The sequence below is a fragment of the Xenopus laevis genome, chromosome 8L (assembly GCF_017654675.1).
Source record: "Xenopus laevis strain J_2021 chromosome 8L, Xenopus_laevis_v10.1, whole genome shotgun sequence".
NCBI classification, from domain to species: domain Eukaryota; kingdom Metazoa; phylum Chordata; class Amphibia; order Anura; family Pipidae; genus Xenopus; species Xenopus laevis.
In genome coordinates, this window is record NC_054385.1 from 18,413,262 (window position 1) to 18,430,054 (window position 16,793).

General features: G+C 39.7%; 1 protein-coding gene across 1 annotated transcript in view; it reads left to right on the plus strand.

Moving 5' to 3' along the window:
- Positions 1 to 16,793, plus strand: part of LOC108698239 (protein SCAI) — a 77,903-nt gene that overhangs the window by 22,184 nt on the left and 38,926 nt on the right. The window contains exon 2 of the mRNA XM_018229573.2: positions 14,309 to 14,438. Coding sequence (XP_018085062.1) covers positions 14,335 to 14,438 — 104 coding nt within the window. The 5' untranslated portion in view covers positions 14,309 to 14,334. The remainder of the gene's footprint in view (positions 1 to 14,308; positions 14,439 to 16,793) is intronic.

The following is a 16,793-nucleotide window of genomic DNA, read 5'->3' on the forward strand; positions in this document are numbered from 1 at the left end:
ATGGATGGAATAATAGATTACAGTATGTAAAGAAAACAAACTAGGAGAATAGAGGTTGATAAGAGGAGATGAAGAATATTTGTGGGCCCCTGGTCTAAGGTTTTATGGTGGGCCCCTGGTCTAAGGTTTTTGTGTGGACCCCTGGTGTCCCAGTCCGACACTGCCTGGACCCCCCCTTCTTTTTGGGTAATTTAACCCTATCCTTTACTGCAATCGGCGCTGAACGTCTCCTCTATATGCTCGTTTATTATATCTTAGTTTGGATCAAGTACAATGTACTGTTTTATTATTATAGAAAAAAAGGAAATCATTTTAAAAACTTTGATTATTTGGATAAAATGGAGTCTATGGGAGACTGCCTTTATGTAATTCAGAGTTTTCTGGATAATGGATCCCATACATAAGGTTAGTCATAAAGTCAGTTTTTTACAACAAAAACATTTTTACCCCATGCATGTACCAATAAGCTGCCAAGTCCTGTATATGAGCAACTTTAGCCTCTTTAGATGTATGCTGTTTTATTTTTCACAAATGGGAAAGTAGTAGCTCTGGCAAAGGTTTTGTGTCCTAAACATCTGATCCGTGACACCATCTTTCACAACAGAGGCTTTGATAAATTAAACCTTACCGCCCGAGTTATATTATATTTAATTGGCGTTAATGTTTATTTGTTATTGAAATTTACCTGCTGCTTAATGAGAGCGCATAATTATCAAATTCTAGAGGAACAGCCAACGGTGTAACGTTACTTTTTAGATTTCAGATTGGTCTTGATGGGGATAAACCAGACCCCTGAATGTTAAATACAAATGTGTTTAATAATCTGTAATTGAAGGGTTTATTTCATTCAGTCGTGTGATTTCCTCCCCCTTCAGTAAGTGAACATAAAATCAATACGTGCATTAGTTTTCATGTTTCACTTTGTGATCTTTTTGCTGACCAACCTGAAAACACCCTGTCGAACAATATGTTTCTGGCCTTCCCTCAGTAAAGCAAAGCTGCTCAACACGCAGTTGAGAATGATACTTGTTCTGCTCCGCTGGTGCTGAGCGAGTTCCCTGACACTACACCTCCACCCTCCGTACCTCAAAAAACTGCTTGCATCTGCTGTTTAGCCTTCTCCATGGATAAGAAAGCCTCCTCGAAGAAATCGGGAAAGAGCAGTTTACACTGATACATATTAATAAATCATGTAGCACCACTGATCACCCACTCCGCTCCATGAATAATGAATCTGCTCAGCCCTGAGCAGGGTTAGTTTCACACCAGAGAGACGGAATCTACTGTAGGAATTCCACTAAAAAAAATCTCTGGACTATACTTGTGGGGGGAGTGATTTTTTTAAAGAGTATTTATAAAAAAAATTTCAGATGTAGCCATTAAAGCGGTGCCTTTGTAAAAAAAAAAAAAAATACTGTTAAAACCACTCATGTTCAACAAGTATCAGGGTCTTCCCATTTATCAGCCGTAGGGCACGGGACTGACGTGTTCCTTCATACATCTAGCATTACAGGTGTGGGATACGTGATCTGGAAAGAAAATAACAGAAAGCTCAGAATTATGGGAAAGGTAATCTCCCATTGATTCCATTTAATCCAAATAATCCAAATTTTTAGAAATGATTTCCTTTTTCTCTGTAATAATAAAACAGTAGCTTGTACTTGATCCAAACTAAGATATAATTAACCCTTATTGAAAGCAAAACAGCCTACTGGGTTTATTTAATTTGTAAATGATTTTCCAGTGGACTTTAAGTAGGTACGAACCAAACTACGGAAAGATACATTATACAGAAAACCCCAGGTGCCAAGCATTCTGGATAACAGGTCCCATACCTGTACTATACAGTTTAATTTTTGGGTCTCAAATGTTACTATCGTTAGGAAAAGGCAGGGTAAGGGAATACAGTGACCCTTTATGAGTAGAGCTAGCCCTACCTTAACATCTTTTATCGACACCAGTGATAAGAATACCTGCAATTCAAACAAGCTTGACGCTCATCTGGTGCTGCCTGCTCCTATGAGCCTACAGCTCTCTGACAAAGCACAAAAGTGAAGAGACACTTCAATTATGCTATAATGTAACGATTTTGAATACCAAAACAAATCCAAACCCAAATTTGTATATTGAAAATTTGGTACAAGTGAAGGAACTGCATCATCTGTGAACAAAAATGTTGCCTTTATTGTCCATCACTCTAAACAGGGGAAAAAAACATAGAGCAACACGGTTTTTACTAAAACATGACAGTGAATTAAAATAAAAATAAGGTTCTACTTTGTTGCTGAGTAAATCTAGTTTTTTGGGGAGGAAAATATTAACAGAACAACCTTCAAAGCAGCTACAGGCTTATTTTATGGTGCGTACCCTGCTCTTACTTCACCAATTAACTTAGTATGGTGTAGCTAGAATGTAAATGCTTTGATAAAAGAAGAAAGAGTATCTTCCTAATTAGAGCTTTAATTACTACTAATGATAATGAATTGTATTCTGCAAATGTTAATAGGCTGGCAGATATAATTGCACTTATTAAGTTAGCGTCTCCAATGGCTCTAGGAACTTAAATAGAAAGCATAAAAACTCGGTTAAACCTCTGCTGCAAAGTATAGGTTAAAGGGTTTGAGTACATATGATCTTTCTTCCTATTGTTTTATGGCAGTGTCAAAAACCATGGGTTTACTGAATTGGTCCTACATCAGGTCATGGGCAGGTGTCAGTATTGGATGTCCTTTTGTCTCAGCCCCTTCAGACAGTCCCCCATCTAGCCCAATGCCATGTGGTGATTGTCCAACACGGTGCGAAAGCCTCAAGAACCATGGGTTTACCGAATTGGTCCTACATTAGGTCATGGGCAGGTGTCGGTATTGGCTGTCCCCTTGACTCAGCCCCCTTAGATAGTCCCCCATCCAGCCCAATGCCATCTGGTGATTGTCCAACACAGTGTGAAAGCCTCAAGAACCATGGGTTTACTGAATTGGTCCTACATCAGGTCAAGGGCAAGTGTCAGTATTGGCTGTCCTTTTGGCTCAGCCCCTTCAGACTGTCCCCCATCCAGCCCAATACCATCTGGTTATTGTCCAAACACAGTGCTCAAATGTATAAATGCTGTGCCCCCTCCTGTGGCATCACAGATGAACAGATCAGGCTTGGGTTTAAAAAACTCAGTTAGGACCGGAACTAGAAGTAGGAAGAAGAAACACAAGCCCTGGGAAAGCATTCATCTAGGTTCTGCTGTAATCTAATTGGTGCACCTAATCTAATGCTTGCTGATACAGCAGCAGGGATTTGGTGCATGAGTTATGACTATGGCTGTGGAATGCAAAGTGGGGGTTGAGTTTGGATCAGTTGGGGGTGGGAGTGGGTTTCTTGGGTGCCCTCCATTGTAGGCCTGGTAGTAATCACAGTGCACCATTTGGTTCAGGTATTGAGAGGGCAGGTTCATGTTGACAGCCATGCATCACTAATATATACTGCCCAAGCAAGAATTTAGTGAAACCAAGCAGGGACCATACCTGCGGTTCAGATTGATGGCAAGTTTCAACTCACTTTTTTATACAAAGCTTGCTCTGTAGGGCTCCAACACAATCATGCAGCTTTGTCTATAGGGTTCAACTTGATCAAGCTTATTTTAATGATTTCTGATTAATCATTTAATAGAAGTCAAAAAATTACACGCACGCATTTTTCCCCCATGGTTTTTGTATTACTGTTTGTTGATTCATCTTTCATTCAAGCTCCAGTTGGAACAACACAATACGCCCTTGTGCTTGTCACTTGTGGGTCACTGCAGGCATGATCCATTTGTGGCCTTGTATACCGTGAAGGTCAGAGGCAGTTGCATGGATATCTAATAATGCTGCGTTATTTGATATTGACAAACTGCACAACGTGACCTGCTAGCAATGACACTAAGAACACATTTGATCCTAGATGCTGGTTTCTTATCTTTGAATGCAGCGTAGTCTCTTTCAATTACGATTCAGAGTGCCCTTTAGTTATCACTCTGGTGGAAAAAAAGGCCTTTATTGGAAGCTGCTAGATGTTTTTTTTTTTTGCTTTTACTTTAGATCATGGCTTATTCCCAAGTATGCTGTGTATTAAAATGTATAGATTTTCGGAGTATAAAAAGAAATGCAGTTGTTTAATGGACATTATAGTGTGATTAAGTATGATTTCTGATGCATGATACAAATGTTATATAACAAAGTAGTAAAATTGACTTTGCACCCAATGTGGAACCAATTCATTATGTGAAAGATAAATGTGGGGGATGTATGGTAAACACAGCAACAATACTGCATTTTGATGCATTTTGCATCACCCAAATGTGTTAGATTAAATTAGACTTCATTTTGAATTAGGCCAAATCCTTCTTTAAAAGATTTGGCAGGATTGCGAACCAAATCTCAGCTCTAATTTGCCCATTTAAATCTGAGGAAAATAAAATAAAGCATCAGTTGTAAACAAAAAAGCATTGTGTTCATTTTTTAAGAGCTTTAAAATAGGGTTCCTATTTGGTTCTGCTGAATCATGCAAACGTGCGGTTGAGTCCTGGATTTGATGCACCCCTAATTTATATCACTACTTTGACAACCTGACTATTATGGTTGCTGAATCCTGTGGCCAACACTAGGCTCTTGCTCTGCTGACTGCTTCTCTTTCTCAAGTAGATAAAGAAATAGTGGCCTTATAAAGAAGACAACAGGTCTGAGTGTTTCAACCACGAATACCCAGTTCCTTTGAGGGACAACAGAAAAATATCAAGAAAAATAAAGTGAGGTAATAGTCTGACCCCTACTTTATATTTTATTGCCCCAAATCAGCATAGATAACAGTAATTTGTCATATTAAATCCATAAATAAACTGGCTGGCAAGTTTAGATCTGGTATGGCCATGTTTTTGGATTCGCCCAAATCTGAAAAAGGCTTCGATTTGGCCAAATACCTCAATGAATCCAGGATTCGGTGCATCCCTACTTAAAAAGGATAATAATATGTGGAAGTGTTCACATTGGAGAAAAGGACAACATGAGGTCAAATGGTAAAATGCTCTTGTTAAACCAGTGGTTGAATTTAATGTTCCCAACCAGGTTCTTATCTATAGAGATTTCAGGACCATCAGCTGCTGTGAGACCAAGGAGTATAATCACAGAATTTTGAAATGTGTGCAAAATAAGTAATGTTATCCAAAGTTTATATAGCGTAGGGCGCTGAAAAGATTTTGTTGTAGGGCTGAAAAACATTTAGTTAAGCCATTGCACCCAAAAACCATGGGTTGAATACCATGAGACTCTAACAAGCACTGTAATTTTTAGTCTACAGAAAAAACTGGAGGAGAAATTACTCCAAGCTAATACCCAAGCAGGGGAGTCAAATTGGAGGAACCTCCGATCTGAAAAATCAAAGGCCAGCCTATTGCAATTGTATTTCAGGGCTAAAATAGATTTTTAATACTTGATAACCCATTGATGGGCAACAAGCAGGATGCCAGGGACCTAAGAAGGGAGACAAACGTTATATTAAATGGTGGTAGTAATGCAAAAAAGAACCTTTTCAGAAAAGGAAGAAACCTTTTGAATGAAATGCATACCCTTACATTTTTGTTGACCGTTAATTCTATAAATACTCCTTATGCGAGATGTACTTGACACAGTTGCGGCTGATGCAGTACAATCCATATACTTGCACTGAAAATTTTGTAAGTCAGGATTTTGCCAGTTCTGTCCCTGGGAATTAAAATGCAGTTGCAGGTATACTGACAGAACCCTGGATCTACTGCCATTTTTATGTTTCCCCTATGTTAAATTCAGAACTGGAAGCAGGAAGAGTCCTGCACTGGTCTAACCAGTCAAACCTGTGCACAACACGGACCCTCAACCTGACCAGCACCCACCACCGAGCTTTTCCCCTTATCTGACCCGCACTGGGGACTCACGATACTGGAAATGGCATCACTATGGACCAGTGGTGGATTAACCAGGTAAAGGGATAAAAAAATGCTATATTGCTGGAGGGGGTGGCAGAGCCAAGACCCACAGCTGAGTTGGATACCCAGGCAGGTACCTGCGGACCACCCGCACTGTTGGTGAATCAGGAACTTGCTACCCAAATCCCCCGACCACTTAGCCGGTATTCTGTTCCCAACCCACTGTAGGTCTCTAGAGGCAACAATAGGATAGTGCATGGACAGCTTGGTTTTGGACATAGATGCCTTTAATAAATGGGACAAATAAATCAAAAGTTGTGCAACTGCATTTTCACTAGTACATTAGCCCTGAGACGAAAGCTTGAGAGATGCCCAATGCTTTGTTATATTTACTTTGTCCTTATTCACTTTCACTTCTAGACGAGCACACATGGGTATAATACTTCACATCTCAATGTACCATTCAGTCTGCCGAATAGTTTATGTGTGTACTGAGAGGAAAAGCACAGGGCAGGAACAAGGGCAAGCTCTGTTTGTTTTCCCATATTCTCACCATAATAAAGCTCCGTTTCCATGATGTATTACTCATTTAAGCTAACAACCCTTTGTGCTCACACCAGCTTCGTCTCAGTGCCTCAGGCATTCTGAGTCCCTGTAAGGTCTACATCTCTGTTTGGTTAAATGTAATTGCAGCTCCAGAGGAGGAAGAAATGGAATGCGCAAATTCCATGTTAAACTGTGAATTATATTTTTTCATTAAATATATTTTTTCATTAAACACATAACTGAGATAAAACAACAGCAATGCTCATACTGTAATGTGCCTTATTGTTGCTTTTTTAAGTGCCAGTGGTTTTGGTGCCCTGGCTGGAGTCAGGTTAAGAAGTAGTGTGTGTTCGATTTCATTGATGCGCAGGAGGCAGCGATGAATGCTAGCCCTAGCTTCTTAAAGTGGACCTGTGATTTTGTAAATATAAATGCAGACTTATTTTGGCACAACTTACAAATGCTACCCCAGTTTGCTGAAAAATGCCTATTCTATCTCTGGTTTTGTACTACCTCTACATATGCGGCCCCCCGACAGGGTCTACTGGCCAAGGGCTCTGGATCTGGGAGTGGTCCAGTAAATCCCCTTCTTGCTCTCCAAAAGAGGATATGGGCCAAGGCACACCAACTAATTATCTTCCATTTGTTTCACCTACAGACCCATATTAATAGTAACGCAAGCTTCCCATCTATGAGCTGGGTACCACTTACCCAAATTTGGACTAAGCTCTGTGGGATAGGTAACATATGGGAATCTGGCAGTCTAATACCATTTACGACTCTAAGAATTAACACCAGTCTCCCTAGCTCACAATAGTTGACTTACAGCAGAGTCTGTTCAGCCCTTGCTAAGCAGAACAGGTCTCACAAGATTCTGATTGAATACTCATCACTAGCCAACGCTATAGCAGCTGATAAACATAAAGGGCTGATGTCCAGTCTGTATAAAATTATACTAAAGCATATGGCATAATTATAATAATAGGGCACAAACGATTTTAATAAAGTCTTGAGCTCAATGGAACTTAGACTTAACAAACCTCGCAGAAACTGAATGGTCACAAGCACTCATCACCCCCTCCCTGGTATCTTTGAACTATAAGTTCAGAATGATTCAATAATATTTCATCCATGGGGCCTATTATACCAAGACCAAGCTGCACAAAATTGACCCTACTATTTCTCATCTTTGTAACGGCTGTAATCAGCAACAAGGTAGCCTCATACATACCCTTTGGTCTTGCAAATGGCTGGCGCTCTACTGTTTAAAGATTCTCGCTACCCTTTCTCTCCAAATGGGTCTCTCCATACCACAAGACCCTAAATTATGCATTCTTGACATCACTACTCCACCCCTGGTGCTCTCCCAACCACTTCAACTCTATTTACACAGAGTACTATGCTTAGGCAGGAAGTGGATAACCTACTACTGGAAATGCCCTGACCCTCCAACCTATTATCAGTGGTACAAATCGGTGAATGACTTGGGGCAAAACGATTGGATTACAATACTACGAATGGGCTCCGACGGGTCGCAGGGACTAGCCGATGAGGTCCTGGATCGTACAAAAAATCTAACTTGACCGATTGATATCTGGCCAATTTTGGCATGATATGGTTTGGGAGGACCCGCCGGGAACCCCCACACATGGGCAGATAACAGATGCCGAATCGGTCTAAATCCTGTGTATGGCCACCTTTACATGGCCAAACATAGCAACAACCGACCCTACTGTATAGCTCTGTATTTGGTTTACAGGTAGGGATTGGTAGCACTTTCAGGAGTCTGGATGATTTGGTTGGGGAGGCGATTGATGGCCCGTTCAGAGTAGCTGTGGCAACAAACCCTTGGCGGTCGTTAACTCATCTAGAAAAGGAGCAACAATTGGCTTGCTGGCTGGCAGCCCAGTAGGGTTGAGATCAAATTCAGTTTACTTATAAGAATTTAGTGTACTTATGACCGTGCTAGTTTGAGATCATAATCTTTAGTAAGGTTTGTGTATCCAAATGTTTTTTATGCATTTCAAATGCAGAACTACTCAAGGGCTTTTTCCATAAACAACAAGAACCAGGCTGGTTCTGATTTTGGAATTGTTTAATTCCTGGGAGAAAATATGTTTCTTAAATTTTTCTCGGGATCTGTTCAAGAGGGGACTCATTATCCCTGTAAATAGGGTTAATTTAACAGGAAGATCCTTTTTTTTTGTTAAGGTGTATTGGTGGTGTCCACTTCTATATGCCTGGCTAAAATCAGTTCACAGCTTTGTGTTGCTGTGAAGTTTGCCACATAAAACTGCAGTACGCTTCAAATGCAAGTTAAAATGCCTGTGGGTACAGCGCCTTTGTGAAATGGAAGCTGCTGTGTACAGACAAATGTGTGTACAATCAAGGTTACACCTCCGCTTTCAAGATTTTGGAATCCACAGGCTGCCATTGTGTTCCAGGTCTGTTTGATACCAATCTGTGTTGTTTCGCTTTCAGCCATCATTTTAATTTCTCTTAATTATCAACAAATTTCTTCACTGGGATACAACAAAGCAGCATGTAGACACAACAGCAGGGTATTTCTATGGGAAGTAATTATTTGTCACCATGAGTGGGGAAGATTTCTGCGTTAAATCAAGTTATTGCTCACTTGCTGCTATGAGCTGGCAGTCAGACTGCTAGTTTGTCGCCTACGGCTTGCTTTACATATTTCTTTTTGATTACTCACATCTCATATTGATTGCTCTGGTGATGCAAAGAGTAGCATATTAACTGATTGGTGTCCTGAGGCTTCCAGGAGAATCCACTCTCGCATCCGTGGTTCTGTTCTGATAGCTTCCCATATACCCCAGGCCATGGAAATAGGAGCAGGATGCCGTGCAGTTTCTTTAAAGGGCGAAGTTGCCAGGCGCAGTTGCTCTCTGGCGAAGGGATGTATAACTGCGCAAATTCTAAGATACGGATTTTACTGAACGTTGCCTCTTGCACCAGGCTTGCCTTCGCCACCTCAGACCAGGCAAGGGCAATAGAGTAGATAGGACTTCCTCAAAATTTAGTTGAAAAAGTCCCAAAAAACGCTGGCGTCTTTTCCTTTTTTCAGGGTGATAGGCTGCAAAAGAGCATAATTTTTTTTTTGGGGGGTAACCGGCTTCCCCCCTACATTTCCTAACATATGGCGCATAAACTAAACGCTGGGCACATGTATAGGACAATATAACAACTCTATCCCTGGGCTTGTGTGGTGTAATGTATTTGCTGCAGCATATACGTCCATTCAACATTCCATAACTTCCAGCCATATGCAAATTAGCCAACGATAGCGCAACTTCACTTGCCGAATTAACGCTAGTGCAACTTTGCATGTTACTGAATTAGTGTTGTCTTAGCGAATCTTCGCCTGGCGATACACTATATATACACTGACTATACACTATATATATATATATATATATATATATATATATATATATATATATATATATATATATATATATATATATATATATATATACACACACACAGGGACAGGCAGCCCCGATGGCGCTCTGCAATTTCTAATTTTAGCGTCGAAGTGGGTCCAGGGGGGGGCAATTGCTATTGCGCTCGCTGCACTAGCAGAGCCAACTTTCCATTTTAAAGAGATGGAAATTTGGCTGTTTTTTTGCTGCCCCTGGTAACTGGGTCACTCCATGCCACCTGAGGCAAGGTTCTCACCTGTCTATATATATGTTTGTGTGTATATATATATATAAATTTAAAACAACACCATATATATATATATATATATATATATATATATATATATATATATATATATATATATATATATATATATATATATATATATATATATATATATATATACACATACATATATATATATTTAAAACAACACCATAATAGCAATAATATAACAAAATGTGTCCAATTGTTTCACACAAATCTGGGAATGTTCCTATATGTTACTACTTTTATCTGTTAAATTAATACAATGTTTCATTACTAGATAACTCTCAAGGACACCATTTTCGTAAATTATATTGTTCATGTGAAAATCATTGAGTCTAACACAACGATCTCTCCTTCCTTTGGGCTGTTAAACTTTCACTTGAAATGTCCCAGACTTGTGTGAAACACTTGGACACATTTTGTTATATTATTGCTATTATGGTGTTGTTGCTATTATGCTGCTAGGAGAGATGAATACAAACTGATATACTCTGTGTGTGTGTGTGTATATATATGTATATATATGTGTTTATATATGTATGTATGGATTGGAGATATACCTAGTCAAATTTTTAATTAGCTTTTAATCATGTGACTAAGCTGTAGCTGGTGGTTTCCCGCCAGTGTGTGGTTAAAAGACATGTTCAGTATTGACTTTGGCACTTTGAGAAGGGCTGAAACGTCAGTCTGCTGCTATTTTATTTAATAAATTCTGTTTTATTTTTAAGACCTGAGTATCCACCGGTTTCCATATAATGGGCCAGTTAGTTACTGTGCTAAGTGATGTGGGGGTCAGACCATAATAAAGCTATGATTTAGTCTGAAAAAGGCATTTCAAGTACACAGAGACCCAGAATTCCTCCCACTATCTCACTAAATAGGGACTGTCTATGGCATCTTGCAGCAGCCTTTCTGGCATTTGCCAGGATCCACAGATAGCCCGTCTAGCCTAGTGGAGCCTTTGAGCAGTCTGGGGTCCCTAAAAAAAGTATTGAAGGGCCACATCCAATCCATGGGCTTTCATTTGGACAGACCTCAACCTTGTATCATTGGTATCAGAACCAGGGTGGCTGCACCCCCCTTCCTCCATTTTTTCGCTCCAGTTCCAAAAGCACGTGCATGCAGCAGGGAGGTAAAAAAAAAAAAAACTTGGCCGAAGCGAAACTTACTGCCCCCTCCCAAAATGATCTAATGTGCTGCCTGCCCTTCCTCCATTGATGGGATAGAATTGTGTTCTGTTACTGTTGTATCAACTGCACACACTGTTTTTGTTGCCTCCCTCTGGATTAGTTTGTGCAGGGTTTTGGAATTGCACTTATGCCTTTTTTCTCCACAACCTAAATTACTGGATAACAATCACTAATGTAACTTGGACAAATAGGTTGTGCGTAGGATAATTAGTTGAGGAAAGTGATGATTACTTTCTGATATCTTATTTATTACTGTAAAATCTGGAAATATGCTGACTTTTTTAATGGACCTCTCAATCCTGCTGTTCCTATAGCAGCAGATATTTAATATTAATAAAGGCATATTTTAATGTTGGGCAGGAAAGAAGACAAACTAAAAAGAACAGAAGCTCGTAGAGATTGGGGCATAGTAGTGCAGGTTGGGGATGCTTTGATGTATCCTTTGTATCACTGAGGATGCTGCTGGCAGTCACAGTGTCAGAAATTCACAGTTCTTATTAAAAAATACATTTCGTTATATGTATATCTGCAATACTGGTCCCCTATCTGAATTTGGGTATAGCTCTTCTTGTCTTTTACTTCTCGATAAGATACATATCATCTGTAAATTCCCCAGTGAGTGAGCCACAATTCTGCTTGTGTTGAGGGTCACCTGTGATTTTGTACAGAGGGGACTCTGAATGTTTTTAGGGGGGGTCCTGAAGTTATACCCCTGATAGCAGTAAGTACTTCTAAATAGTTATAGCTAAAAAAACATCATTAACTGTTTTAGATGTTAGAAAGGGTTGTTCACCTTTACATTAACTAATATGATGTAAAGATTGCTATTTTCAGATAATTTGCAGTTAGTCTTCATTTTTTATTATTTGTGCGTTTATAAAGATTTTGCTTTTTTTCAGCAGCTCTCCAGGTTGCATTTTAACAGCTATCTGGTTGCTAGTGTCCAACTCCAAATTAACGATTTACACTAGCATCCAGGCAGTGATTTGGACGAGACGCTGAATTCTGAATAAGAGAGGGCCTGAATAGAAAGATAAGTAATAAACGTAATAAACAATAAAATAGTAATAGCCTTGCAGGGCAATTATTTTGGGCTGCTGGCTTAGTGACCCCCACTTGAAAGCTGGGGAAAACATGAAGACCAAGTTGCTGAGTGGTGGCCTGTAAAAAAAAAAAAATGAGCTGTAAAAAAAACAAAACCTTTCCACCACCTAGACCCCCTTGTCTGGCTTCGACATGCCTTCTGCAATGACTGCTGCACTGTGCATGGAGCTGTGACTTTGACTACCAGTCTGCTGGGTCTTTTAGCTGTTTAATCCATAAAAATCATTGGATTTGTATAAACATAACTTTTTTTAATATCACATTATATTTTGGAGTCCAGGCACCATTGCCATGAATGGGTTTTTTTTCTCCTTTTAAGGCAAACTTTATAAAATTGAAGCTAGGTAGGAGAAATTTGTAACTTCAGTGTTTTCCCCAGAAAATAAATAATTGGGTGGGCCCAAACCACCTGGCCCTTGTCTAATATCTCTCTCTTCAAGGCGTTGTCAACGCTAGGGTGAGTGTGACCTGGTTTGCCAAGGACAACAGAATACCTAGGCCCAACTCTGCCAATTCCGGGGTTGATTCATCATCTTTCCCAAAGCTTTTTTTTTATTTCCGCATGCCCATTACTCTTAAATTCTGTCTTTCTGGCACACTCTTCCCCTCTGTCTTTAACCGTTGATTCACTTGAATGGCAGAGCACCGGTACAGACAAATTACAGCAAAAAATTGCATGTTTTTGAACTGGCAAAGCTGTACTGGAGTGATTGCTCAGGAACACTATCCATGTTTGCTGTACAAACATGTGCATTGTAGGACATTGAGCAGTGCTAGTGCCTTGTCTTTAAGATGATGAATATGCAGCCACCAGGTATTTGTTAGGACAGGAAAATAAGCACATTGATTTGTAGGATGCATGAATGTAATTGAAAAACATGGCCTGCTCTATCTAGATTACAACCATTGCTTTCTTACACCCCAAACGGCTCTGATGAATATTCTACTTCTCCTCAAAGGAGTTATAGTAAAGGACTCCATTAAATCCACCTCCTCTTGGTTGTGTGAATCATTCATTAATTAGGATTATCTGTTTATTTCACGGGGGTATGGATATTTTTGGAGGAACTATATCATTCTAGCAGCCCCCTCCCCTTTTTTTAATTTTAGATTAAACCCAGCACTGTATAATGAACTGAAAATCATCAGCAGTTTTATCTCTCCAGTGCCCGACCCCACCAATATACAAGCAACCAATCAATTGAAATAGGATTGCGTATGCAGGGATTTTTAAAAATTGCCACAGTTAATTTCTCTGAACTCGATTGTCATGAACTCATTTGAGACTTTTCAGTCTGATTCGAGATTGGGATAGTCAGTGGCACAAGGGAGATTACTCGAGATTGTCTGAGATAAACACACATTCTTAATGAACGTTTGTATTCATTGCTAAGACAATATTGCTTCTAGCTTTGTGTGCAGGTTATTATATAATTAATAATGTACCCCCTATTGTGAAATATAAGGATCGCCAAGGAGTTCTACAACCTTATAAACGCCTAAGGTCGAGTGATTTTATACTGGTCATGTCATGGAATTTACTCTTCCCCCACACCACCATGGTACAGTAGAATAGGGTGTTCCATGATGCTAACTTGAGATGTTCAAGGTTGCGGGCATAGCACTAGCCTATAAAAACTGAAGAAACATAACCCTTGCAGTCTATATTTTCCACTAAATTGTTGCTTCCAGGGTATTACCTGCTTCAGGTATGATTACCATGCAATGAATCAAATGTCAAAAGATTGTTTTTCTTAACATCTGTTATTGGATTCTTTTTGATATCCGTTCTTGATACTGACCACTAACCCCAGCTTTTGCATTCCAGGGCAGAACACAGCACAAAGTGGCACAATGTCTGGTGCTAATGAAGATGACCTCCCACAGGGGGAGCGAAAGACAGTGACAGATTTCTGCTACTTGTTGGATAAATCTAAGCAGCTCTTCAATGGCCTGAGGTTAGTGCCATTCAACTGATTCTGAATCTCTGAATTAGATTCTCCTTAGACTTGAACAAAATGGGTGCAGGCTCATTGGGCGAGGATTGCTTCAACGCACCAATAAAGTCCCCTAATAATGGCATTTTCAGACCATGGAGGTCTGGGAGGGGCCATACACGGGCAGATAAGCTACTGATTGCTGAATGTATGGCAATCTTAAAGGAACAGTAACACCAAAAAATGAAGGTATTCTAATGGTATGACAATCTAATACTGTTGCCCTGTACTGGTAAAACTGGTGGGTTTGCTTCAGAAACTGTACTACTGTTTATATAAAGAAGCTGCTGTGTAGCCATCAGGGCAGCCATTCGAGCACAGGATACACAGTAGATAACAGATACGTTTTTAAGAATCCCATTGTATATAACAGATCTCATCTGTTATCTGCTGTGTATCCTGTGCCTTTTCTCCATTTTCAGCTTTGAATGGCTGCCCCCATGGCTACACAGCAGCTTGTTTATATAAACTAGAGTTTTTGACACAAATACACCAGTAGTACCAGTGCAGGGCAACAGTTTTAACTTAAATTTTTTGGTGTTATTGTTCCTTTAAGTTAAATGCCAAGAGGTAAATTTATCATTAGTTTTCTTTAGCTACTTTTTCCCTTCATTTTATTTACTTTGCCTTAACTTGCATTGTCTTAGACTGGCATCAACATTCGTTATTACCTCCCACATATTTTTTTTTTCATTGTAATACCCTTCCAATAAACTCAAAGGAGTGATGTAGTCAGAGGCAATTGGCCTTATTTTAGACGTGTGGCCTGCTGATCATGGCCATAAAGTCTCCTTTCCTTTGACAACATCTTAGGAATTATCATAGACTACCTTTTGGAGCACTAGAACATTAGTCTAGTCCTGGTACCTACTGGACACTTCCATCAACCTGTGCACTTTTTTTGCCTGTATGTGAGCCAGCTACCCACTTAGATTGTAAGCTCTAAGGGGTAGGGACCTTTTTCCTACTGTGTCCTTATATGAGCTCTGTGCACTATGGATATTTATTGTCTGACTTGTTCTCCCTGTGTTTTATATATTGTACTTTTATTTATATTGCAAGTTTATGCATTGTATGGCACTGCGGCTCATTAACAGTGCTTTACAAATAAAGTTATACATACATAGACCAGGGGTCCCCAACACTAGCGTGAAAAATGTTCCGGGCGGGGGGGGGGGAGAGGTACCAAATAGGGCTGTGATTGGCTATTTGTTAGTCCCTATATGAACTGGCATCCTACAAGAGCTCTGTTTGTTTTTTGTTTTTTATTCAACCAAAATTTTTGAATAAAAAATAATTTAAAAATAAACACCTGCTTTGAGGCCACTGGGAGGAACATCCAATGTTGGTGAGCAACATATTGCTCGTGAGCCACAGATTGGGGACTGCTGTCATAGACTGTACCTAAGGCTGTGGCAGGTAGGGGTACATTTGACTACTCTATAAGTAGCTATTATACAAACGGTTGGTATAATAACCCCTGAAAATGCAGCAGTAAATGATCATCATTTTGCCAGGGAATGGACTGTGAGCTGTGTTTTTGGTATACAACTAGCTAACGTGGCCCCTGGCTGAGTGCATTAGTTCAGGACTTTGAACCCAGAGGTTCTAAAATGACCAAGCTAAGAGGTTTTATACCATCATGGAACTTAAGGGCGTAACTACAGAGGAAGCGGACCCTGCTGCAGGCGGCCCCGGAGGTATAGGGTGCCCCATGAGGCAATGGCAACATATACTGGTAAAACAGGACAACGGCTGGATAAGTTGGGGGCCCTAAAATGAATTTGCTGTGTGGCCCAGTATCAACTAGTTACACACTGATGGAACTCTTAGAAATCATGATATAACTAATGTTCTGTATTATATATAATATTATTATAGTATTATATATAATACAGAAGAGACATGAAAAAGCTGTAAAGTAAATCTATGTGTAGTATAAGAAATAATGTATGGTCCTCTTTAACATATGTGGATATTGGAAGAGTTCAGTAACCTGTATAAAAGCATTTGGCCTGGTGTTTCCTTGTACCACCTGCTGACCTTGTTTTACCTGTAGTTTGTGGATAAAAGTTAATCTAGTGCCCTAATGTAAATATACTCAGTATTAGTAAATTAGACCCAGCACCCTTCTTAACTTATCTCTTTCACTGAAACTACTAATTCTTTTATTATTTCGTCTGTACTGCTATCCTGTGTGTGCCTGCATTTAAACATTTGGCATCTGGCTTACAAGTTAAAGTGTGCAATAAATTGCAGTGATTCATTCACTTCTAGGTTTTTAACTGCTTGCCCCATTTAATGGTTGCCTTGACG